The sequence below is a fragment of the Primulina tabacum genome, chromosome 3, assembly GCF_025594145.1.
Source record: "Primulina tabacum isolate GXHZ01 chromosome 3, ASM2559414v2, whole genome shotgun sequence".
In the NCBI taxonomy this organism is placed as follows: domain Eukaryota; kingdom Viridiplantae; phylum Streptophyta; class Magnoliopsida; order Lamiales; family Gesneriaceae; genus Primulina; species Primulina tabacum.
The window spans coordinates 12,852,292-12,873,973 of NC_134552.1; the positions used below are offsets into that span (position 1 = coordinate 12,852,292).

Below are 21,682 nucleotides of genomic sequence, written 5' to 3' on the forward strand. Positions count from 1 at the left end.
GTACTATCATTTTTATCATCAATTTAATTTATGTTCAAATATTTTTTTTGAGACAAATTTATGTTCAAATATAGATAATATTATTATTGTAAAAAATACTGAAAAGCTCGTACTGTCATTTGAATTGATTATATTTACATGATAGTCATGTCATAATTTTGAAAATTATAAAAAGGCTAATATACAATTTGAAGAGTAGGTCTCTTGTGATACGGTCTCACGAATTTTTATCTGTGAGACGAGTCAATCCTACCGATATTCAAAATAAAAAGTAATAATTTTAGCATAAAAACTAATTATTATTCTTCGATTACCCAAATAAGATATTTGTCTCACAAAATACGACCCGTGAGACCGTCTCACACAATTTTTTGCCTAATTTGAAATATTGAAATAAAAAATAAAACAAAATAAAAAACAAAAATGTAGTATCTATATCATGTGAAGATAATACCTATGTAAGTAAATATGACAAGAAAATGATTTAGTATTTTGAACCTTAATTATTTTTATAATATGTGAAAGTAAAATTTTTACATGGCTGTAATAATTAAATCATTTAAAAATTTATTTGTCCCAATTTCTATTATCAATTTATCAAAAAAGAAAGTTGTTAAACAAAATCTTTTTACAAGGGAAATAAATCCCGAGTTTCTTTGTGCAGCAAAAAAAATCTATATATTAATGCATATTTGCGCGTGTTTTGTGCTTATAATTTTTAAAATTAATGATAAACTAATTTGAAATATTTAAAAATAAAACCAAAAGAAAAAAAAAAATATGTATAGTGATGTCAAAGCGACTTCTCAAAAAAAAATTGACGACACTTTTTCCTTGAAGGTGTCGTTGCAGTTCTCTGCATTTCGATCGGAATTCAACCATCCAAACCTTCCAGGTTCGTGAATTCTTCGTGTTTAGTGATGAATCAACTCATAATTGTGTGATAAAAGGTGCCTGTGTGTGTCGTGTGGCGAAGTGCTACAGTGTTCCGGCTCTTTTCCATGTGTTATTATGTTGTCAATTACGTAACTCAAAATGTTTTGAAACTTCCGTTTCACCAATGGCATTTACTAGCTTGGATCTATGTTTCTTTTTTTATATTTAAAACTGGGGGTGGGGTGGGGAGGCAAAGGGTCTTTAGGTGGGTGTTTTGATGGTGGAACTGTACGTGGATAATCAAGTACTTGTAAGTGGGTAGGTTTTATGATTCATGACTTTATCCAGTTCAAATTTGAGGTAATGATAGAATAAATATACGATTTTCAAGAATCTGATGACTATTTTTCTATTATGGAACTGTGTAGGTACAATGGAAAACAAAGTGAACTCAGAAGTGAATCAGCTTCCTGAAGCTGACTCATTAACTGATGGATTTGTTGAATCCTCGTCTCCAGAACATCTGGAGCAGGAAGTGACTGATTATAAAGAGGAACAATTATTGCAGCTTGATTCTCGGTCAGATGTAGTGGTAAACTGATAGCGGTGGCACATCTTTCGGTGAATTTGATGACAATTTAGGGGATCAAAGAGATAAAGTAATTAGTGTGGCAGATCCATTGGCAGCCGAGGCAGCTCCTGGAAATGAAAACCATGATAGGGAGAAATGTGATTGTTTTTACATTATCATGAGGATTTAGTTTTTATCATGCAGATTTAAGTGGTGTGGTTGATTTTTTTGGTCAAATAGTTTGATAAGGAATAGAACCGAGTAAAATCACTAGTATTGTTGTAAAATGGGTTTCTTGATCATAAGCTTTAGAGTGTGTTTATATAGAGAGAACTATAAAAAATGGTGTTTGGTTGGTACAAAAGCACTCAAGAAAGACCCGAAGTAGACATTCAGGCTTACAGGCTTCCACATCAGCTTCTCATTCAGTAGACAAAGCTTTTTGAAAAATCACTTTCGTTCTTTTATCCAAAATAAAGTTTTTTATTTTTTCATTAATAAGGCTTCGAAACCTTATGTCAGGTATTTCTTTATCCAAATTGACATTAGTACGTGTTGTTTTACCTGTCGATGCATGATAATTGGATCATGGAACCAGAAAACATGATGAACGGATGCAATTTTCCCGATTCAACATTTCCATCAATTGCTTGGTGGAAAGAAAAATTATAGATGATCAAAGACCTGTTTGTTGATGAATAAACTTTATTAATAGAACTATGCCCCATTTGTTGACCGCAAATTTTTCTTTCATGTTCCCAATTTCCTTTAATTCTTTCATGGGTCGATTCCATTTGACCGATTCACCGTTGGTAAAAGTAGCTGGAGACTACTCATGTGTTAAGACGACATTCAATATACCCAATACAAATACCCCATCACATTATCGAAATGCTATAACCCTTTAACTTTCAAACTTCATAATGCCTTGACCTGGGGTAAATAGATGCATGTAACCAACCCTAGAGCTTGCTTTTAGCTCAGGGATAGAATTACTCCTGATGCAATCCGGTTTCATTGGCGTCGTCCGCGGGAAATTGAGCTCAAGACGTAGATATGATTTCCATTCAAAAATAAGTCCGACCAACTCGGTACTCAAATTTTATCAGTGGATTTTCATATGGGCTCGAACTTCGGCAGCTATTCCGGATTGGCGTGGAAAAATATTTGATATGCACTCAGTAGCATACAACTAAATTAGTCACCTAATTTAGCTCAACTAGAGAAGTTTCACTCTACTGAAAATGAATTCGGATTCAGTATTTCCAGGTTAGTGATTTGGTTTTTAATAAAACTAATATAGCAGGGAAGCAGAAAAGTTTAAAGTTTGGGAGATATGAGGGCCCGACACCATATTTAAAGTCCGGGAGATATGAGACCCCGAAACCGTATTTAAAGTTTGGGAGATATGAGGTCCCGGCACCATATTTAAAGTCCGGGAGATATGAGGCCCCGACACCATATAAGTCCAGGAGATATGAGGCCCCGGAATCATATTTAAAGTCCGGGAGATATGAGGCCTCAACACCATATTTAAAGTATGGGAGATATGAGGCCCTGGCCATTCTGCAAGTCCAGGGATCCGTAGCCTGGCTCGGAGCTCCGCACCTTGACCATTCTGTAAGTCCAGGGATCCGTACCCTGGCTCGTGGCTGCCACACCTCGACCATTCTGTAAGTCCAGGGATCCGTGCCCTCGCTCGTGGCTCCGCACCTCGACCATTCTGTAAGTTCAGGGTCCGTGCCCTGTCTCGGAGCTCGGGGCTCCGCACCTCGACCATTCTGTAAGTCCAAAGATCCGTACCCTGGCTCAGGGCTATGCACCTCGACCATTCTGTAAGTCCAGGGATGCGTACCCTGGCTCGGGGCTCCGCACCTTGACCATTCTATAAGTCCAGGAATCCGTACCCTAGCTCGGGGCTCCACACCTCGACCATTCAGTAAGTCCAGGGTTCCGTACCTTGGCTCGGTGCTCTGCACATTGACCATTCATTAAGTCTAGGGATCCGTACCTTGGCCCGTGGCTCTGTCCCTAGTTATCCAGTAAAACCCGGGAGGCATGAGGCCCCGGCATTCTATTTAAGCCTGGGAGACATGAGGTCCCGGCACTTCATCCCATCTGTGGGAGACATGAAGCCCCCAATGCTTTTATAGACAAATTGATAATCTTTCTGTTGAAGTCCAAGCATGACTGAGTGGGGGAGCTAGTATGACTCTAGCCCGACTATTTAAGGAGGGAGTGGTGATACTCTTGGAAGAGCCCGGGACATTAAATGGCAAGCCCGAATCATGGTAGGATGGCGGAAAGGGCTCATGAGTTGCAAAGCAAATAAGTACCCGGGAAATCGTCCACCCGAACAACCAGAGGCCCGAGCTCTCGGACAAATTCCCGGCTGATGATTCACTACCTGGGAAGTGTCTATAGTAGTGCCGCACTCGAGTGCGAGAACTGTTAAAATCTAACCTTGATAAATATACCTGACAGAATCATACTGATGTGACACGATGGAAAAGTAGGACGGCATGACAGAAAGTCAACATCCAAGTCTACAAATGATAAGTAGACACTGAAAATAAGGAAAAGTCATCATCTTCCTTCTTATAAATAAATAGGTTCTTCTTGCATTAAACACATTCAACCACATATATTCACACCGGTAGCATTTTATTTTTCTACTAAGCTACACTGGTTATCTTCATTATCTTCACCTGCTGACTTAAGCATCGGAGTGGCCACGTCGGACACCCTCCGGCGCCCATTCACGAGTTCATTTCCTTTTTTCCAGGTTAAGTTTGAAGCCATAGCCCTTGCTCATTTTCCTTAACACAACTCTTATCAGATTCGATGGATTGCCCCAACCCCGCTCACCCAATTCACCCGGATCGCATCAACTCCTAATTCAGCTGACAAATTAGGCATTCTTGATGTCAACACTTACAATTTTTTAGCACTTCTTGGTAACATATAAATGTTGCATTTGCCAAAAAGTTCTAAAATATAGCTTTAATTTTGTTGCTGTATTTTGTTAGAATTCATGTTTTATATGAGTGTTACTACCTTTCAACTCATTTGATTCATTCGTTTCAAGTTGCTTATGACCATGATTAGCTTCATTGGTGTTAGTGTACACTTTGAAATAATGTTTTAGTTCCGATCATTTGGTTTGATCTGCAAAATCCTTAAAGCACTACAGATGTTAACGGGCTATCGTCATCCAAATGGTCAATTATCTGCTACCACTCCTGCCATTAATTTTCAGAACTATGTGACATGGAATTTAGAATAGTTTATTTTTTAATGTTATTTTGATTCTCTGAGTTACTAACAATTCACAACACTTGATTTTGCAGCTTTTGACAAAGATATGGCTATTCAGGCAATTCGTTTGGAAGATATTTCTTTGAGAGGAAGTGCTGAGGACAACAAAAAGGTATTCAGTAATGCCAGTGGCAGTGTCTTAAAAATATTAATTGATTTGTTATTGATATATAAATTGCCTCCTTTTGCCCTGCTAAGTTTTCAAAAGTTTATACAGTTCATATAATTTTTCACAGGGAGCGAAATAATCTTTATGCGCTCTCTGTGCACTTCATTATTGGAAAGTCATCTATAGATTGAAAAGATTAACATTAAATATTTTATGCAATACCCTTTTGGTTTCAGTATTAGTTATTACTCTTGCACCTTTATTTTATGCCAGGAAGTCTCCGAACTGAAGCGTAAGAATGTAAAGTGTTCCGTTATATCAGAGAAAGAGTTTTTGAAATTCACTTTGAAGTATCAACAAGTCATTGTTGAAAGAGATTCTGGTACTCGATTATCTTTTTGACAAACAATCCCCTCATGTTAATATTCTCATCGATGTTTTCTGAAGGATTTGTAGATCCATGCTTTTGACTTCCATTTTTTCCTAGTTGTTTTTTTCCTTAAAAATTTGGTATATTTATGTTATTGAGTTCGTCTTAGATGCTTTGATGTGATGCCTATTTACTGTGTAATCTCGTTATGAGTGCATGCCAGAGGATCTCAATGTATTTACTTGATTCTTTTGACTATCATAACCTCGCATATTTAACTGACATGGACTGCTTTATATCGCCGTGACTCTCAGAGTCTTTCCTGTTATTTGCTATCTCTCTTCTGCAGCAATTGCTGTTAGAAATAAACTTGAGTCATTGTGCCGGGAGCTGCAACAGCAAAATAAAATGCTAATGGAATTGCCTTGTCTTGCATAAAATGTCTGCTCCAGCCCATGCTTTTCCAGGCTTGTTGGTTTCATCTATACCCACTTTAGAATCCCAATTTCATTTAAAAGCCTCTTACTCTCTTTGTTTACGTGTGTGCTGTGATCCAATTTGGATGTGAAGGAATGCTTGTCATTATATGTTGTATGCTGATTGCATCTCTTTAAGTTTTTCTTTTCTTATCATGAGCTCTCTGTATTGTACTTGTCACTGAGTAAACTAGTCTGAACAATGCGTGTGTTGCGTATATGTAATGTATTTACTTGTTAAAATTACTTTTATAATAAAATTTTAGTGATTTGTAAAAAAAAGGTAATGGCAATTAAGATTATCTAATGGATTAGTGGGATGGAGGTTATGAGAAGTCGTAGGAAGTTTAAAAATATGTAGAAAATTACAATATAACCGATTTTAGTTATTTAATCTTTCATCTTTATTACCTTGAAGGCTTGTTTTGGAATACCACTTAAATATACCAAATTCGGTTTTGTAAGGCCCTCTTTCTTTGTTAAATAGTAAGAGATATTGTGGTTGAAGATGTGTCACAATCTTGAGGTTTAATGCTCAACGTATCATTTTGTGAGTGTTTCAGAAACACCATTGCAGTTACTTGATTTCCACTTATTGTTTCTTCATTTAACATGGTGTGGTTATATTGATCTTCTCTGCCTCGTAATTGATAGTATTGGCTTGAAACAATGAGGGAATGCTCTACTTTTTCAGGATGAATGCAAACGAGTGTCCTCAGATGGTCAAAATCTAAGAGTAGATCGGTCAAACAAGTTTCCAGATGCAATTAAGGTATACACAAACTCTTTCTAATATACTGTAAAGCTATTTCTGTTTTTGGTTTTATCTAGGGGTTAGGATCAGATGCAGCCCAATCTCTCATACCTTTCATTATGTAAATTAACCCCTTTTCCATGTCAGCCTTTAGAGTTTGATATGATTTGAACTAAAAGAATTGGTTTTTTTTTACCAACATGTTAATTAGGTAGCATGTTGGTGGTCGTTGTCCATTGTGAACGACTCATTTATTTAACTAGACTGTCAACTTTTTGTAGAATTTTTTAATTTGTTTGTTTCTTGCCCTCCCTTACTCGCACTCCCTATATTTCCCTCTTTTTTTTTGTGTGTAATTTTTGGTTTTCCAGATTTTGGGTTATTCCGTGTTTTTATAGCTCTCATATTTAGTTGGCATCATGGTTCGTCCTCTTATTTGGTGATAGCTCTTTCCACATCATCATTATTAGCTACTCACCAGATTGGATTTCCTTGTGATGAATCTAGGACGCTACTCCAAACCTATTTCAGGCTGCATCAAAAATTTTCTTCAAGCATGTTTTCTTGAATGTTGATCTGACTGTCTTGCGTAAGCTTGCAATCTTACCCTTTTAGCATCTAACAGCCCGATACTTCTCTCTGGAACTTTATCTCTTCATGCACAAAGGGCTCACACTGGATTATTGTTCATTTTACTTTTCTTTCATATTCATCTTTCTCCACTCTATCTCAGGAAGTAAGTAGTAAACTGGAGGAGCAAAAAGATGAACGCCTTTCTCAACTGAAAGAGAACGAGATGTAAGATTGAAGGTCATGGATATGATGGATAAAAAGAAGTTGTAAATATGCCTGCTTCATCTTATCCTTTTAAGACCTTTCATAAATGAGCATATACTTGTTCTATGAAGTGTTGTCATGCTCATGAAATTATGTCAAAATAGGATGTTTGATGTGTTGATTCCTGTTGGGTACATTGTCAGCAGAAAAGATGTTAGGTGACATATAACTATTTGAAGTGTTGTGTGTAACTAGATGAAAAGACGGTTAGAGTTCAATTGCTTGACATTCTTACTTTGATTGGAACTTACCGCCTTTCCAGTTTCATCCAAGTGCACATTATCCATGCTTTTGATGATTCCATGTTTGTTAATATCTAAAATTGACTGAATCAATAAGTCATTTCAATCTTATTTTCATAATTACTAAGTCAGCCTTTCTTTGTGGAACCACCTTGGTCAAGATATAGAGCCAAATGATTAAAGCCATTACTTCAACTATCTCTGGTTTTCCATTTGTCTTGATGTCCGTAACCATCTTGTTCCTGAGTTCCTGCTATGTGCAATAAATTTAAAAATTTAGGTTTCATTGTGGATCGGGAATTATGTTGGAGAGATCGGTTCCATTATCGAGTTTCAGGGACCATCTGTCTGGATTCAATTTCGAGTTTCTTGCATTTTTGTCCTGATCATGTTATAATCGTTTTTTATGGTCACTGCCCGGAAAAGAAATAAATAGATGTTTATTATTTAATGTACTCTGCTTGTTATTATTTTAAAATAATAAATTACTGAGAACTGTTGATGATTTTCCTGTCTTTCTGTGTGCTTTTTTTCTTGAAATTTTCAATTGTTTAAAATGGTTTGCGAAATTCTCCCACTTCAGGTTAAAGACCAAGTTAAAACAATTTGTCGATCAATATGCTCTTTCTGAGCAGCAACATGCACAGATTACACTGCCATGTGTTTTATTTCTAGTAATAAGATTTTTTTTCTTGTGTATTTACTAGTTTTATCCAAAAGTTGAACGTTTCACATAACTTGGCTTTGCCAGTTGAAACAAAAAACACTCGAACTTCAGCTTGCCGATTTGAAACATCAGCAACAAGAAGAGAAATTGAAACAGGAGCAGTCCCAGATGAAACTCTATGCAGAACAAGTTGCACAATTGCTAGAAACTGAAAAGAATTTGAGGTTGCAGTTTACTGCTGACGGTGGAAAGTTCCAACAATTCCAGGTAGGACGATGTTTCTTTCACGCAACACCTTACAGGGTGATTCTTTTAATGATAAATCGGTAGTATTTTCTTTTATAGACACACATTAAAGTTTCCCAATTATCTTTACATAATGTTAACGATCATTAAAGTCGAAGTTATTTTATGACTTTCTAGGTTTGATTGAGATAGACGATAACAATCATTTTCCCTTTGTTCTTGATGTACTGAGTTGACTTTCCAGAATTATATTTTATTTTATTGTTGAAAGATAATGATAATAAGCATGGACCTATTTATCTGCCTGAATCCCTAATGATCTGAGATAGAACTGAAATCACCTCGAAAAGTTCTCCATTTTTCTTCAAACAGATGCTGTGCTGGCAGACATGGACCAAGTAGAATTTATGCACACACCAGGTTTCCTTGGAAGAAGACTTTAATATGATTAGTCTATCTCTCAAGCGCAAAATAACAGACTTACTATTTGGATTTCCTGCAATGATTTGGCAGCGTAATGTTGTCCATAAACTAGCTCCAGGACATTCCAGAGGATATGCTAGAATCACCTATGTGTAACTAATTGAAATTATTTTTAAAAAAAGTTAAATGTTGATAGAGGATGAATTCCAGATTATGTCCTAGTCTTGTTTTTCTTCTTTCATTTCAATTTTTTCTTTGTCTGACACAGCCAATTTATTCTTTAATTGTTTCCCAGGAAGCACTGAAAAGCAACGAGGTTTTGAAAGTTTTAAGCAAGAAATTGAGAGGGTACAAAAGCGTTCCATGCTTAAATGTCAAAGATATATCACAGCATTACGGATATTTCTTTTTCTTTGTAAAGCAAATTGTTGTCATCCTTGATGTTTCTATTCTTGAACCAAGATGGCGAAATCGATGAAGGAGCTTAAGAAGGAAAACACCTTTTTGAAGAGCGAATGCGAAAAATCAGACGTTACTCTTATAGAACTTGCAGATATGTATGTTTGATTTTAAAGTCTCCTTGCAATGGACCTTTGTCAATTCCATGCCTTATTCCCTTATCATGTCTTTCTTCATATAATTGTTGTAGGAACATAGTGTTGCCATTTAATACAAGTACTTGGAAAATAACCTAGCAAATTCCCATGTCTGTAAAAGAGATCCATTCAAGGCCCAACTTCCGATGAAATCGTTGGTAATATGAAGATAGTACTTCTTCAGTCTAATAGAATCATAACAGTATATGTCATTTATACCTTGCAAGCAATTGCAAACAAGTTGCATTTTATTTTCGCTAAGAATGTGGTGGTTTGATATCCGGCATTAGATATAACAATTTTTCATGCTTTTTGACATTAGCATTCATCAGGACTGCTGTCTTCAACTTACGTAGGAAACATTAACATTACAGTGGGTACGTTTGAAGAAACAGCTCGAAAAAACAAGAAATCAAAAGGAAAAACTTGAGTCCATATGCCGCTCACTTCAGGCAGAGAGGAAAGCAAATGAACTAGGAAGCAATAGCTTGGACTCAATACCAGATTAAATCACACCATTGAAGTATCTACTGTCTGTTATACAATCACTTGTATAACAGTTTGTACTTTGGTGCAGTGATTGTATAATAGTATACTTTGGTCGGAGTCGAGGTACTGCCAAATAAAGTTCAAAAAAATTTGTCGGCATAACTGGGTGTCTTCATGCCTACTTTCAGCTGTGTCCACGATTATGAATAGCAGTAGTACTGCTGTCCATAATATATTCACAAGTTTTCTCACGTTTCCTATTTGCTGAATAGCAATAGTACTATGTTCTCCTACTCTTTATTGTCATCGTTTACGGCGAGTTTATTACAAAATTGTGCATATTATTTTGATCAGCACTCTAGATTTTTAGTAGTATTTTACCTATCATTTCAAATGTAAATTTATTATTGTAAGAAAAGAAATACTTATAGTGGCCGTATGTAGTTTTCTGCCGATTTCGATGATAGAGATTACCGAATGAAGTTTTAGCATCCTCTCTATGTTTGATGATACAACTACTGTGGCAGAGACTGCTTTTCCATGAATCTTCAACCTCGGCCTCATCTCTCAAATAGGGGTGAATACAACAATTCCTTTCACTTGTCTAGTTGTGAAATATAGGCGGGATTCGATTTCTCGTACCGTCGTGGTTAGAAATTTGGGAAAAATTATGTTTTTTGCATTCGGTGAAATTGGCAACGCTATTTGGTCCTTGGGGAAACATCAACTCTCCCATTTAATGTTTGCCTTAAAAAGGTAGGAACAATTTACGTCAAAACAAAGTTGACGCACAAATGACAAGCATGCCCAGAGATATCTTCCTCCCCAAGTTTGTGACAGATTATTTCTGTATTTCCATTAACCAAATACAGTAAATACAAAGTTTCTGAGACGTCAAAACATCTAGAATTCTAACATCAAACGGATGGATTCTGAATCGGTCCTAAAAATCTATTTTACATTGCGGAAAAATAAAACATTTTACCGCAAAAGGGTTGCTACTACCTGCCTATGTCCCCTTTACTTCTCCACGTGATGTCCTCTTTCATCATGTTCCCCGACTGCATAGTGCATTTTGATGGCAGCAACTGGATCTGAGACAACAGAACACTGGCCTCCAGCGAGTACTCTTCCAACATTAACTCCAACAATCCCTCTTGATTGCTGTTTAATTCCTGAGACGACATTCAGTATGTTCCTTCTTTGCATGTCAGTGATAAATATATCTTGTGGGTTCTTCGTATCTGTGGTAAAAGGTCGCGCCTCTAGACTCTTTAGATGGTCTGTCAACCCATTGCTGTTGCATAGATCTCTACTATGACAAACTGAAACACAGTTGAAAGAGCGGTCACTTCTATTCACTATTCTCTGAAGTGGTAGCTGCTCGACTTTTGCTGCAGGCATAGAATAATTACTAAATGCTGAGGGATACTTGGCCAACAAGAGGGAAGAGTCGGCCACAGGAGGGAGGTCAGTCTGCATCCTGTTCCTATCCCCAAAACCGAAATTCGTAACAGGAATATTTCCGGAGCCGAGGTGGTGGTCACAATCAAATTTTGACACTGCTGAATCTTCGCTGACCTTCTGATCACCATTGAATTTCACGTTCCGAATCGGGCCATTGGATATATGATGCTGACCACCATTGTCATCAGTTGGTTGCCCGCTACAATTTGATTTCTGCTCAGAGGATGTTAAGATTTTACCAAACAATTTTACATCACCATTCCTAAAAGGTTTTTCCACATTAGATGAGCAGCTGGATTGGGTTCTAGATTGACCAACGCTGTGTCGTTGCAATGGATGCAAAGCCTTGATTTCATGGGAATGATATCTTGAGCTCCTACACTTCTGAAGAGAGAACCCTGCACGATGGGTAGAATACAAATTTCCATGAGAGGAATTTTGAAGCGGAACTGGTTTTTTGCAACTAACAAATCCTTTTATCTCCTTGTTCACTATTGGCCTGGGAACCGAGGACCCTCTTAGGAACTGACGAGGATCTGAACATGTGTGACCAGATAAATGCTGCTGACAATCACCTGTACTAACAATGCTCTGAGAATGCTCATCATCAACCCAATTAACACCAACAGCTGATAAAGCATTATGATTTGAAAGTTTCTGATATCTAATTGGAACAGAGAACAATGTTGAGGACCTCAAGGATGTTATATGACTACTCTTCTCCCATGGATCGACACAAGATTTTTCATTATAGTTTTCAAGCACAGCCTTCTTTTGGAAAGAAACATAATCAGCTTGTGTAGCAGAATGTACATCCAGAAGAGGGGGAGAGGAATTCTCAGTCAGCTGCAAATCACACTTCATCCCAAGAACCGTGCAATTTATGCCACTGATATTGGCAGAATTAACATCAGTATCTTCAACTTTCTTATTAGCGAACACAAGTTCTGGTCCTCGGCAATCTTTCCCAAGATTCCCATCCGAAACCTCAACCAAAACCATGTCCTCGCCTTCACTTGATTCCTTACGCAAGCGATGCTCAGCCGTCTCTTCAACCTTTTGTACAGTTTCCTCATCAGAGGATACTTCCATGGTACCGAGTTCCTGCACATATACACACGCGCCATTTGCACTATTCCGTCTAATGATATCCACATTGAAGTCCATTTGACAATCACCCATCAACTCACATCTCTTTGAATCAAGCTTCACATGCCGTTTACATTCAATTATATCATATTCATGCCTTGATTTCATGTCAGATGACAGAAGATCTTCCATCTTGCAATCCGACCCCTCATTGAAAACAACAGACCCAGTTTCCACAGCACTAGCATCTTCCATGTCACTACCACCTCCATTACCATGACCAGAGACCGCATTACCTTGTCCAGGTTGAATCAGATCCAACTCAAGACACTTCCTAGCTTTGCTAAAGAAAACCTTACATTGATCCTTCGATCTTGTTCTGACACATTGTGAGATCCTCTCAAAATCTCTGCCATAAGATGACAGGGACTGAATAAAGATTGATTTCTCCATATCACTCCAATCAGTATAATCCAGCTCCCCACAGCTCTCATCTGAACACTCATCATCAACACTCAATGTAACTTCAGGGGTTGAAGGACACTTCATAGAAAACCGAACTTTCTGGCACCTCCAATCCTGATATCCGTCCACAGGATCAACTGAACTCGTGATGCAAGAACTCACAGCCTCGGACGATATGGAACCACAAATACCAGCCAACACATCAGCAGCTACGGCTTCTCTCTCATTGTCGTACAGATCTGGACCGTTTAACCTCTGAAAAGGACTATCATACGACCTTGGTGCTTTGTGACCAGTAGATGCACCAAAAGAAAACCTAGGCGTGCATTTCTGGTGAACCTCTGCACCCATATTGGCATTAGCCACAATTGCTGATGCTGCGCCCAGAATATCAAGGGAAGCAGCAGCCGCCCCACGGCCCCATCTTTTACCTGATGCAACAAGGTATGTAGTCGATTGGGAATTACCACATTTAAAAATGTCAGGCTTCTTTCTAGCTTTCTCAAAGCAGTCCGATTTGTGGTTCTTGTAGTAAAACTCAACACACTCTGCTGTTGTTTTATGATCTAGAAAGGATGCAATCTTCCTGAAATCTTTCCCAAAAGTAGCAAGCTTATCTATGAAGATATCCCTCTCTTCAGGTGTCCAGGTATTGATCGTAGACCTTTCTGTTTCAAGGGTGTGAGGATCTTCCACAAGACCATTATCTGAAATAAACCTAGAAATCTGTATCTCCTTCTTGTCCAAAATTAAAGCAGGCATCTTCAAAGTATTTCTATATGGTTTAAACGAGGACACTGAAAGCAGCTCGCTAACAAAATCAATCACATCTTCTGCCAAGACTGTTTCAGAGTTTCCAGCTGCAAACATAGTCAAGGAGAATTAATGAAAAGTCCGGAGGAATTTTCTGATGCAAAACCAATTTGGCATCTAAATATGTTCCAGCTATGAATGAAATATACAAGGAAACACAAAAGGACAATCAGGTAATATTTGCAAAAAACTACAGAAAGGAATGTCATGGACCCAAACACGTCAGACCAGCCCAGTATGCAAACGGATCAAGATGCAAAGCCCAAGGACATAATTTACCAACATTTCAGTCATGGAAGATTCAAGAATAAAAAGTATGAAAATCTGCAAGTATTGATACAATCTTTAGTTACTTTCCATTTTTGCCATAAATGGCATACTTTCGGGATATAAGAATGCATTAAGCCATGCCCTTCTTAAATAAGCGATTACTCTTCTTTTGTATTTAAACTACTCAACTAATGAATAAAAGGATATCTTGAATTCCAAATAATTACTATACTAAAGAGATCGAGGGGTTCTCTCAAGGAACGAGCCCTTAAAAATTATTCAAGATAGATAAAAATGACATAATAACCCACAAACCTATCTCGGAGCTCAAAGATCGACCTATCCATTCTCCAATAACTAGATCCTCATCACAAGCTCATAACAAGGAACCACTCCAAACCACAAACCGGCTCATTTTTAAAGCAAACACTGGTACATATCTCATCAATCGTTAATGCGGACACTTCAAACATTACAGACTATCACAAATCAAACCAACTAATCAATTAGCCAAGAACTACTTTTCTCGTATATGATTATTTACAACAAAGCAATAAAGTGATGAGAAGATCATAGTTAGCTCCCCATTTTCATGCAGCATGCAGACAGGCGAAGGAAGATGTATGACACTATAAAATCACAAGTTTATTTCAGTTGCCACACATAGGCATCTAAGATTTTTAGTCCAGTCCAGTTTTGATACAGAAGCAATTAGACTAAAAGAATGTTTTATTAACCAAATTTATTAAACAATCCCTATTTAATGTTAAAAAGCCCAGCAATATGCACGCATACGTCCATCTCCCTTGCGGCCATAGTTGTCTAGGGCGAAAGCCGCACCGAGGCACGCAAGTGCCATGGTGTCTGAGGCGCACACACATTTTTAAATTATTTATCTTAAAATAAATATATTAAAATATAAAATAATCAAGTCATTGTCACACAAGACAAAAAATAATTAATAAGTAATCATCCAAATCAAGTTTATCTTCTTCCATAGAATCATCAAAGTCTCTAGAACTTTCAGACTTGTATTCTTTGAATTCATCATTTTCTTGATCAACAACAATTTATTCTTTTTCTTCGTCCAAAAAATGTGAAATCGGTCATTTTCTAGTTGTTTTGGATGTAAATGCCCTCACCTCGTTTTTCTGTTCAGAGCTCTCTTCTTCAGATTCCTGTGTTGGGGCGTTGGGTTTGGGTTTGGGTTTGGGTTTGGGTTTGGGTTTTAAACAAGTAATTAACAAAAACTCACCCCCGCACGCTTCCTGGGTGAACTTTCAAGGCTAGTCCAGGCGAGTGTCTGGGCTCGCCTTAGTGAATCGCTGCGCCTAGGATGACCCCAAACTAGCATCAAATATCTGTAGCACAAACTCATCTTTCAGCCAAAGGGCCAAATGAAATTGATTTACAATATGATCTTTGTTCCTATTATCAGCATTCAGTATTCTTCAAAGAATTGCCAAAACTCAGCTCTTCATATTTGAAGACAAATGAAATTGACCTCCAAACACTCCTGTGATCTCTATCCTAGTATCAGCATTAAGTTTTCTGTGAAGAAAAACCAACTGAATGCATGAAAACAAATGCCAATCACAGTCGTATATCTTACGAAACCAAGGGCAGGCCAGAAAACTTCCTACCAAAAATGACTCACAATTCTGACATAAAAATGCATCATAGTCAACAAACGTTAAAGTTAAAACAAAGTAGAATTAAAGAGCTTCACCATGTGTCATTAATTCCAAAACAATACCCAGTTCTAGTCATGGGTAAGCGCCTAAGTTCAAGGCCCAATGAAGATGGCGGATATAGCTTGTGTCTAGAGACAACCTAGGCGATAAAGAACAAGTCTTGGTGCACTCAAAGGCTCAAGATGCCTCTAAAGGGTGTCTTAAATGAATTTAAGGCTCAGGTGGATAATACAAAGTAAGTCATTCATTCTCTAACGTGTAAGTACTGGATGAATATATGAAATTTTCACCACATATTAGAACTTTACAGTATTAGTGTATTACACCAAAATACACCTCCTTCTGAGTATTGATTAGGTGTTGCAATTGTGTCAAAATATAAAGCACTTGATGAGAACATAAAATTGACGTAATTACGAAGTGATGGATGTTTATTACCAGCTGCAGAAATCCGAGCACAACTGAAACGGCGCTTTTTATGCCCAATTAGATCTGGTTTCTTGTGAGCCGACGCTCGAAGTTTCCTCACAGAAACTAATCGACCTTGCAACCAGAAATGCTGAAATAACTTGTATTTAAGAGTAAGAACCTTCTCCTTGAACCTTAGAAATCGCTTCCTCCTTAGAAAGTTCTTTTTGATAACTGTGAGATCGCCTTGCAAGCAAGAGACATTGTGGCACATTCCAAATTTGAAGATATTGTTTTCGGAAGGTACTAACTTATTTAAAGCCTCAGAAGCCACATTTGCAGAATCTTTATTGGAAGCCAATATTGAGTCATAAATATCCGGAATATCATAATGCATATCACAGATCTCAGCAAGATCTGGACAACTTTTGGTTACAGTCAGCTCATCATAATCAGCATGGCCAGCATTCTTCCCATCATACAGACCATTATCTAGACATTTTTCGACCAAGTTACTAGAATTGTTGTCAGCCAAATTCACCAAACTAACAGTCTGAGGACAAAAGTCCTCCACAGAAGAAGACACTTCAACACATTTTGAGGAAGCACATCCTGTGTAATCAGTATTCTCTACTTTCAACCTCACGTCCTCGGCTTTGATTGCGACAGGTGCATTTTCAACAATTGTACATTCAGATGAAACAAGGTGCAAAGGAGCATGCCTGAAAGCAAAATTGGAATCAGTAACTTGCTCCTCAAAATGTTTTAAGTGGGTCTCTTCTGGTTGCAAGCTGGGAACATCTGGAAGAGAGCGGCAACTACTACGTTCTGATATCAATGACTTGAGTTCAGTTTCCAGCGAATCTATCTCAGATTCTGTCATTTCAAGTGCTTTGGACACGTCACTCTTCCACAAGAACAACAACTTGCTGGCTCCCAAATAATAAGTATTCCCAGAACTTTGATCCCCGGATTGTAACAATTCACTAACCAAAGAACTCATGCTAGAGAGTGATGAAAGTTCCAGGCTTTCTGACTTAAGCACCGGTCCATCAAAGGGAGTCTGGGACACGGTACTGGGTGAACACGTGAAATTAGATGCTCCGTGGTCAACTTTAGCACAATTGACTGTTTCTTTCTCTTCACTCCCTGTAACATTTAAACAAAAACGAAATAAGTATTAAGGAAGAAGAAGAAACCTACTGAACAAATTATATAATATAAACAGTCATCAATCTCAATTATACGGTCAAAAATATAATATTAAAAATCACAACCAGGAGTTCATCAGCAATGTAATGTAGCTAACTTCATCATTAAAAAAACGGCAAAACAATACAATCAGAAGTTCTCTAGCGATGAAAAATAGCTTCTTCTGTCAATACAAAGTTAGAGGAAAATTACTAGACAACTTCAAAATTACATACTTGGCATTGCCTTCAAGATCCGATTTTGTAAACTGGTTACAACATTAGTTGCATGCCTAGACAAGTATAAACGGTTGGATGAAAATAAATCCCAGGCCTACCTCTACCATGAAGAACAATCTCGCATCATAAAGCAACAAATCATTCAATGATGAAAAGCTTATCTGAAATTCACTTAAAAGCAGTCATGAAAATACTCAAATATGTCCACCAATAACAAATCGCATCTACGCTCTGCATTCTACTTCCTTGCAGGTGTACATACTCCCATGCCATTACTAACCCACCTAAATTTTTGTGGGTAGTAAATTAGTAATTCCATAAAAGGCTAATGAAGCTATAAAAGAAAGGTACATCATGTGACAATGAACCACATATTACCTGGTGAAGAACTACAAGCAGCCAAAGACGGAGTTGCTGATGAGGTACAATCTTTCAAATCTGCAACTCTTTGACTCTTTTCAAGCATGTTCATGGTGTGAGCTTGTACAGTTTCTTCTATATTATCGAATCTGATGACCATGGAATTATTTATCGCATCATCTTCATGGCCATCAACTTTCTTTTTCTCATACTTTGCCAGTCCCTCTCCCCAGCCAAGACGTTGCTTCTTCCTGGAAATAGGCTCCTCTGAAGATGCTGCAGCAAATGTCATCAAACCAGAAGCACCAACATCAGCAGTAGGAGACTGCACAGGAGTCACTTTCTTTTGCTGCACCTCAGCAGCCATCTCGATAGAGTCCACTCCCACACTCTTTGAGCTACTTGAATGGCTGAGGCTAGAGCCCCTTGATGATAAGCTCCTTGACCTTGACCATTTCAGAGGCTTCCAATTTATTGATGCCATGCGTGTTTCTTTCTCATATTTCCCTGTATTCACCAACTCATCCGCATTGCCATCATCCTTATCTGGCTGTTCTTTTGCAATAGAATCAGGTTTTTCTGATTTGAGTTCATCAGGATTGGGATGAGAAAAGTTGTTCTCGTTTCTGTTGTTCTCACCGTCATTATTGCGAGCTTCAGCATTCTCTATAGACCTCTGTTCATTAATCTCAACGCTTCTTCCAGGACCGTCCGATGATGCAGAAGGTTCCCGATAGGTTGCTCTCCAGTATTTTTGGCAAAAGAACCCCCTATTATCTTTGAAATTTCTGAGATGCCTAACTCCATCACTGCCCAGACCGTAAGGCCGAAAATTCTCTTCATCTAAATTCCTGTCACTGAATCGAGACCCGTTGGGAAGAAATCCCTGACCAACATACTCAGGATGCATGTGCCAACCAGCTTGCTTTCCATGACCTTAAGGGGATATAACGAGGAAAATGAATTTGTAAAACCCAAAAATGGGAGGCTGTAAACTTGTAGAGCACAGAAAGGGAAAATAACCAGGTAAAGGATGCCCAAAAAAAAATCACGCCTAAGCAAGATTTCAGCACTTGTTAAATCAATCAAAAGAATAGAGCATACATGATCAAAAACAAAATAGAGCACAGACGAATTTAACACCATAGACATCATCACCTTTTCAATGCTTCAGTTTTTTTACATATCAGATCTACTCCAACCTTATCCACCAAAAACCAATCACATAATTCATACGTGAAAATTATGGCCACATACCAGGGCCCTTTTTCTTCTTTCACAAATTACTTAGAATGAAGTATGGAAAAACTTTTCCCATAATTTAAGGGCTAAAGAGCTCAACTTTCCATTGATTACTCGAAAAAATCGACCAATTTCAATTAACCAAAAATAAATTCTGTATAGCTCAATTTGACAAAACTGAAGGGTAACCGCACTGTTCAGACTCTATTACCCGGAATAAAATAATACGTAAAAGAAATTACGAAATTCGATATCCAATTGAATACTGACCTGGAGGAAGAGGGCCAGAACGGAAATCAGAGTACCAACGCGGAAGTTGTTGCTGATAGTGTTGGCGGCGATAAGGCGGAGGGTGGGGCGGCGGTGCGTCGGGGTGGTGTTGGTCTCTCCATCTGGGAGGCCAACCGCCTCCGTACCCACCGACAAAACGAGGGTCCGACCCGGATCTATCGTGCTTCCGGAAGTCTCTCCGATCCCATGGAAAAGGCTCCGCCGGCATCAAATCCTAAACTACTACTTAACAAATTATGGCTTTTTCTGTACCTTGTAACCTCATTCAAAGCCTCGTACGCCAAGAAAAGAATGCCAATCTAATTTGAACTCCAGGGTCCAAGGTAAAAAAAAAATCAAAAAAGAAGCAATAAATCACAATCGATAAAACAACTTAATTTAGATTTCCCATTTTCTGGGACAATTGAAAGTGAGAATGCGCCGCGATAAGGGACAAAGGGTGGAAGAGGGCAATTGATAATCGAAGGGGGATTTTCTTGGGCGCTCTGAATCTCGATTATATTATATTATTTTTTTTGTTTTGTGAGAGAGCAGCGATGATGTGAGACATGCAGGCTGGTGTTCGATTAGGGTTTCTACCGCGTGCGCGCCGATTCTATATGCGGGGTTGTACGTTTTGGATGATATTGAATAAGAGAATCTTGCCGAGTTGTCCTATATATACCAAAGCAGCCAATAGAATTTGAATCTGGTCTTGAGGTCTCATCCTTCTCACTTAGTCAAGTGACTTTAGTTTGAGATTGACCATCTTGAATAATTTTAATTTTAACATTGATATATATATATATAGACGGTTCATGTTAGTTTTTTATTAATTTCGATCCTCGTACCAATATATATAACGAACGATGCAGGTGGCTGAAATGATATTGTAATGTTACGCGTGAAATACAGGTTTGTGTTTTCAATTGTGGATATCGATGTCTTTTAGCTGTGAAAAATAATGAGATAACAGACAATTTTTTGACATCGATGTGTCTTTTATTGTTGAAAATTATTTGATATGCGTGAGAATAACATACACTACAATAATAACACACACTACAATACAATAAAATTGTCGTTATCACATTAATTTTGTAGCTAACTAATCATAGTGAATTCCAAGCACTTATAATTTGACGTGTCGAGATATTCATTAGATTTGGATGAAAATTGATTTATGAAGAAAATATAAAATAATAAATATAGTTGGATGATATGTAAACGACTGATATTGTCTCATGTATGAGCTTGCAAAGATTTTCATATAGTTAAATCGACATTTTTTTCATTCTCTTAAATATCTCATATTCTAATAGTATGTTTTTTAAAACATGGTTTATTTATTTGTCTCTTTACATATTATTTGATTATTTTCATCTATTTGTTTGTATCGAATGATTTTTGTCGCTTTTTAAAATGTTTCTTTCTGCCATCATTTGACATCCACAATCCAACCGGACATTGATTATTTCAACTTTTAGATTTCTTTTAAAAAAATCTAAATTACACCAACAAAGAGTTAGATAACCAATTAGAATTCAAAGATTGATAAAATAAAACAATAGTTTGACTTTACAAAATTTCTATGCTTTTTTTGAGTACAAACCATTGGAAGCAGTTGCAAGAAGAACATGGCGCAGCAGATCTTGGCCCCACACACGTGTGTGTTTCCTCGTGTGGTGCTCGCGGATCTCAACGAAAAATATCAACAAGAAATTCAATTTCCTCTGTCGTCAACTTTGTTAAAAATAAAAATTTATCGGAAAAAATAAAAATCTCACTCTTTCAAAATATATTAAAATACATATTTTATAAAATTTTCTCTACTCAATTATATTTTTCTTCACAAATCGAGAGAACTATTTAAAGAATTTCTTTGGAAATAATTCAAAAATAAATATCATTACACACTATTTTCAAAATTTACAATTCTTATTTTCAACATTCAATAATTTGAACCCTTATTTTCAACACTCCCCCTTGTGATGATAATCAAGATACAATGATTGTCTTCATTACATGTTTTTATATTGTCTCGTGAAAAAACTTTAATAGGAAAAACTCATTAGGATAAAAACCAAAGTAAGGGAAAAATGGTGCAGTCATGTAAACTCCCGCTCATATTAACACGAACGGTTCTTTACAAATTTCGTAGATTACGCATCTCAATGTTATATATATATGTTTTCTGAAT

General features: G+C 37.4%; 2 protein-coding genes across 5 annotated transcripts; one reads left to right on the forward strand and one right to left on the reverse strand.

The window, feature by feature from the left end:
* Positions 1 to 775: 775 nt before the first annotated feature.
* LOC142540489 (uncharacterized) lies at positions 776 to 11,040 on the forward strand. Of its 4 annotated transcripts, XM_075646676.1 has the most exons (9): positions 3,708 to 4,668; positions 4,798 to 4,877; positions 5,148 to 5,256; positions 5,594 to 5,660; positions 6,414 to 6,492; positions 8,305 to 8,487; positions 9,185 to 9,446; positions 9,539 to 9,643; positions 9,860 to 11,040. In XM_075646676.1, the coding sequence occupies exons 1-7, from the start codon at positions 4,641 to 4,643 to the stop codon at positions 9,365 to 9,367; spliced, it is 729 nt and encodes a 242-aa protein (XP_075502791.1). In that variant the 5' UTR covers positions 3,708 to 4,640; the 3' UTR covers positions 9,368 to 9,446; positions 9,539 to 9,643; positions 9,860 to 11,040. The 4 variants fall into 4 exon arrangements, 3 of the variants coding, with proteins under 3 accessions (XP_075502793.1, XP_075502792.1, XP_075502791.1); XR_012819104.1 differs by lacking the exons at positions 3,708 to 4,668; positions 5,148 to 5,256; positions 8,305 to 8,487; ... (1 more) ...; positions 9,539 to 9,643; positions 9,860 to 11,040 and adding exons at positions 776 to 895; positions 1,305 to 1,905; positions 7,208 to 7,272; positions 8,137 to 8,237 and having other exon boundaries at positions 5,594 to 5,715; positions 6,415 to 6,492; XM_075646678.1 differs by lacking the exons at positions 9,185 to 9,446; positions 9,539 to 9,643; positions 9,860 to 11,040 and adding an exon at positions 7,208 to 7,272 and having other exon boundaries at positions 3,696 to 4,668; positions 8,305 to 8,445.
* On the reverse strand, positions 10,805 to 20,135 carry LOC142540488 (uncharacterized). Its single transcript, XM_075646675.1, has 4 exons — positions 19,483 to 20,135; positions 17,989 to 18,906; positions 16,211 to 17,329; positions 10,805 to 13,855 (listed from the first exon to the last, which is right to left on the reverse strand). The coding sequence occupies exons 1-4, from the start codon at positions 19,709 to 19,711 to the stop codon at positions 10,995 to 10,997; spliced, it is 5,127 nt and encodes a 1,708-aa protein (XP_075502790.1). The 5' UTR covers positions 19,712 to 20,135; the 3' UTR covers positions 10,805 to 10,994.
* Positions 20,136 to 21,682: the final 1,547 nt, after the last annotated feature.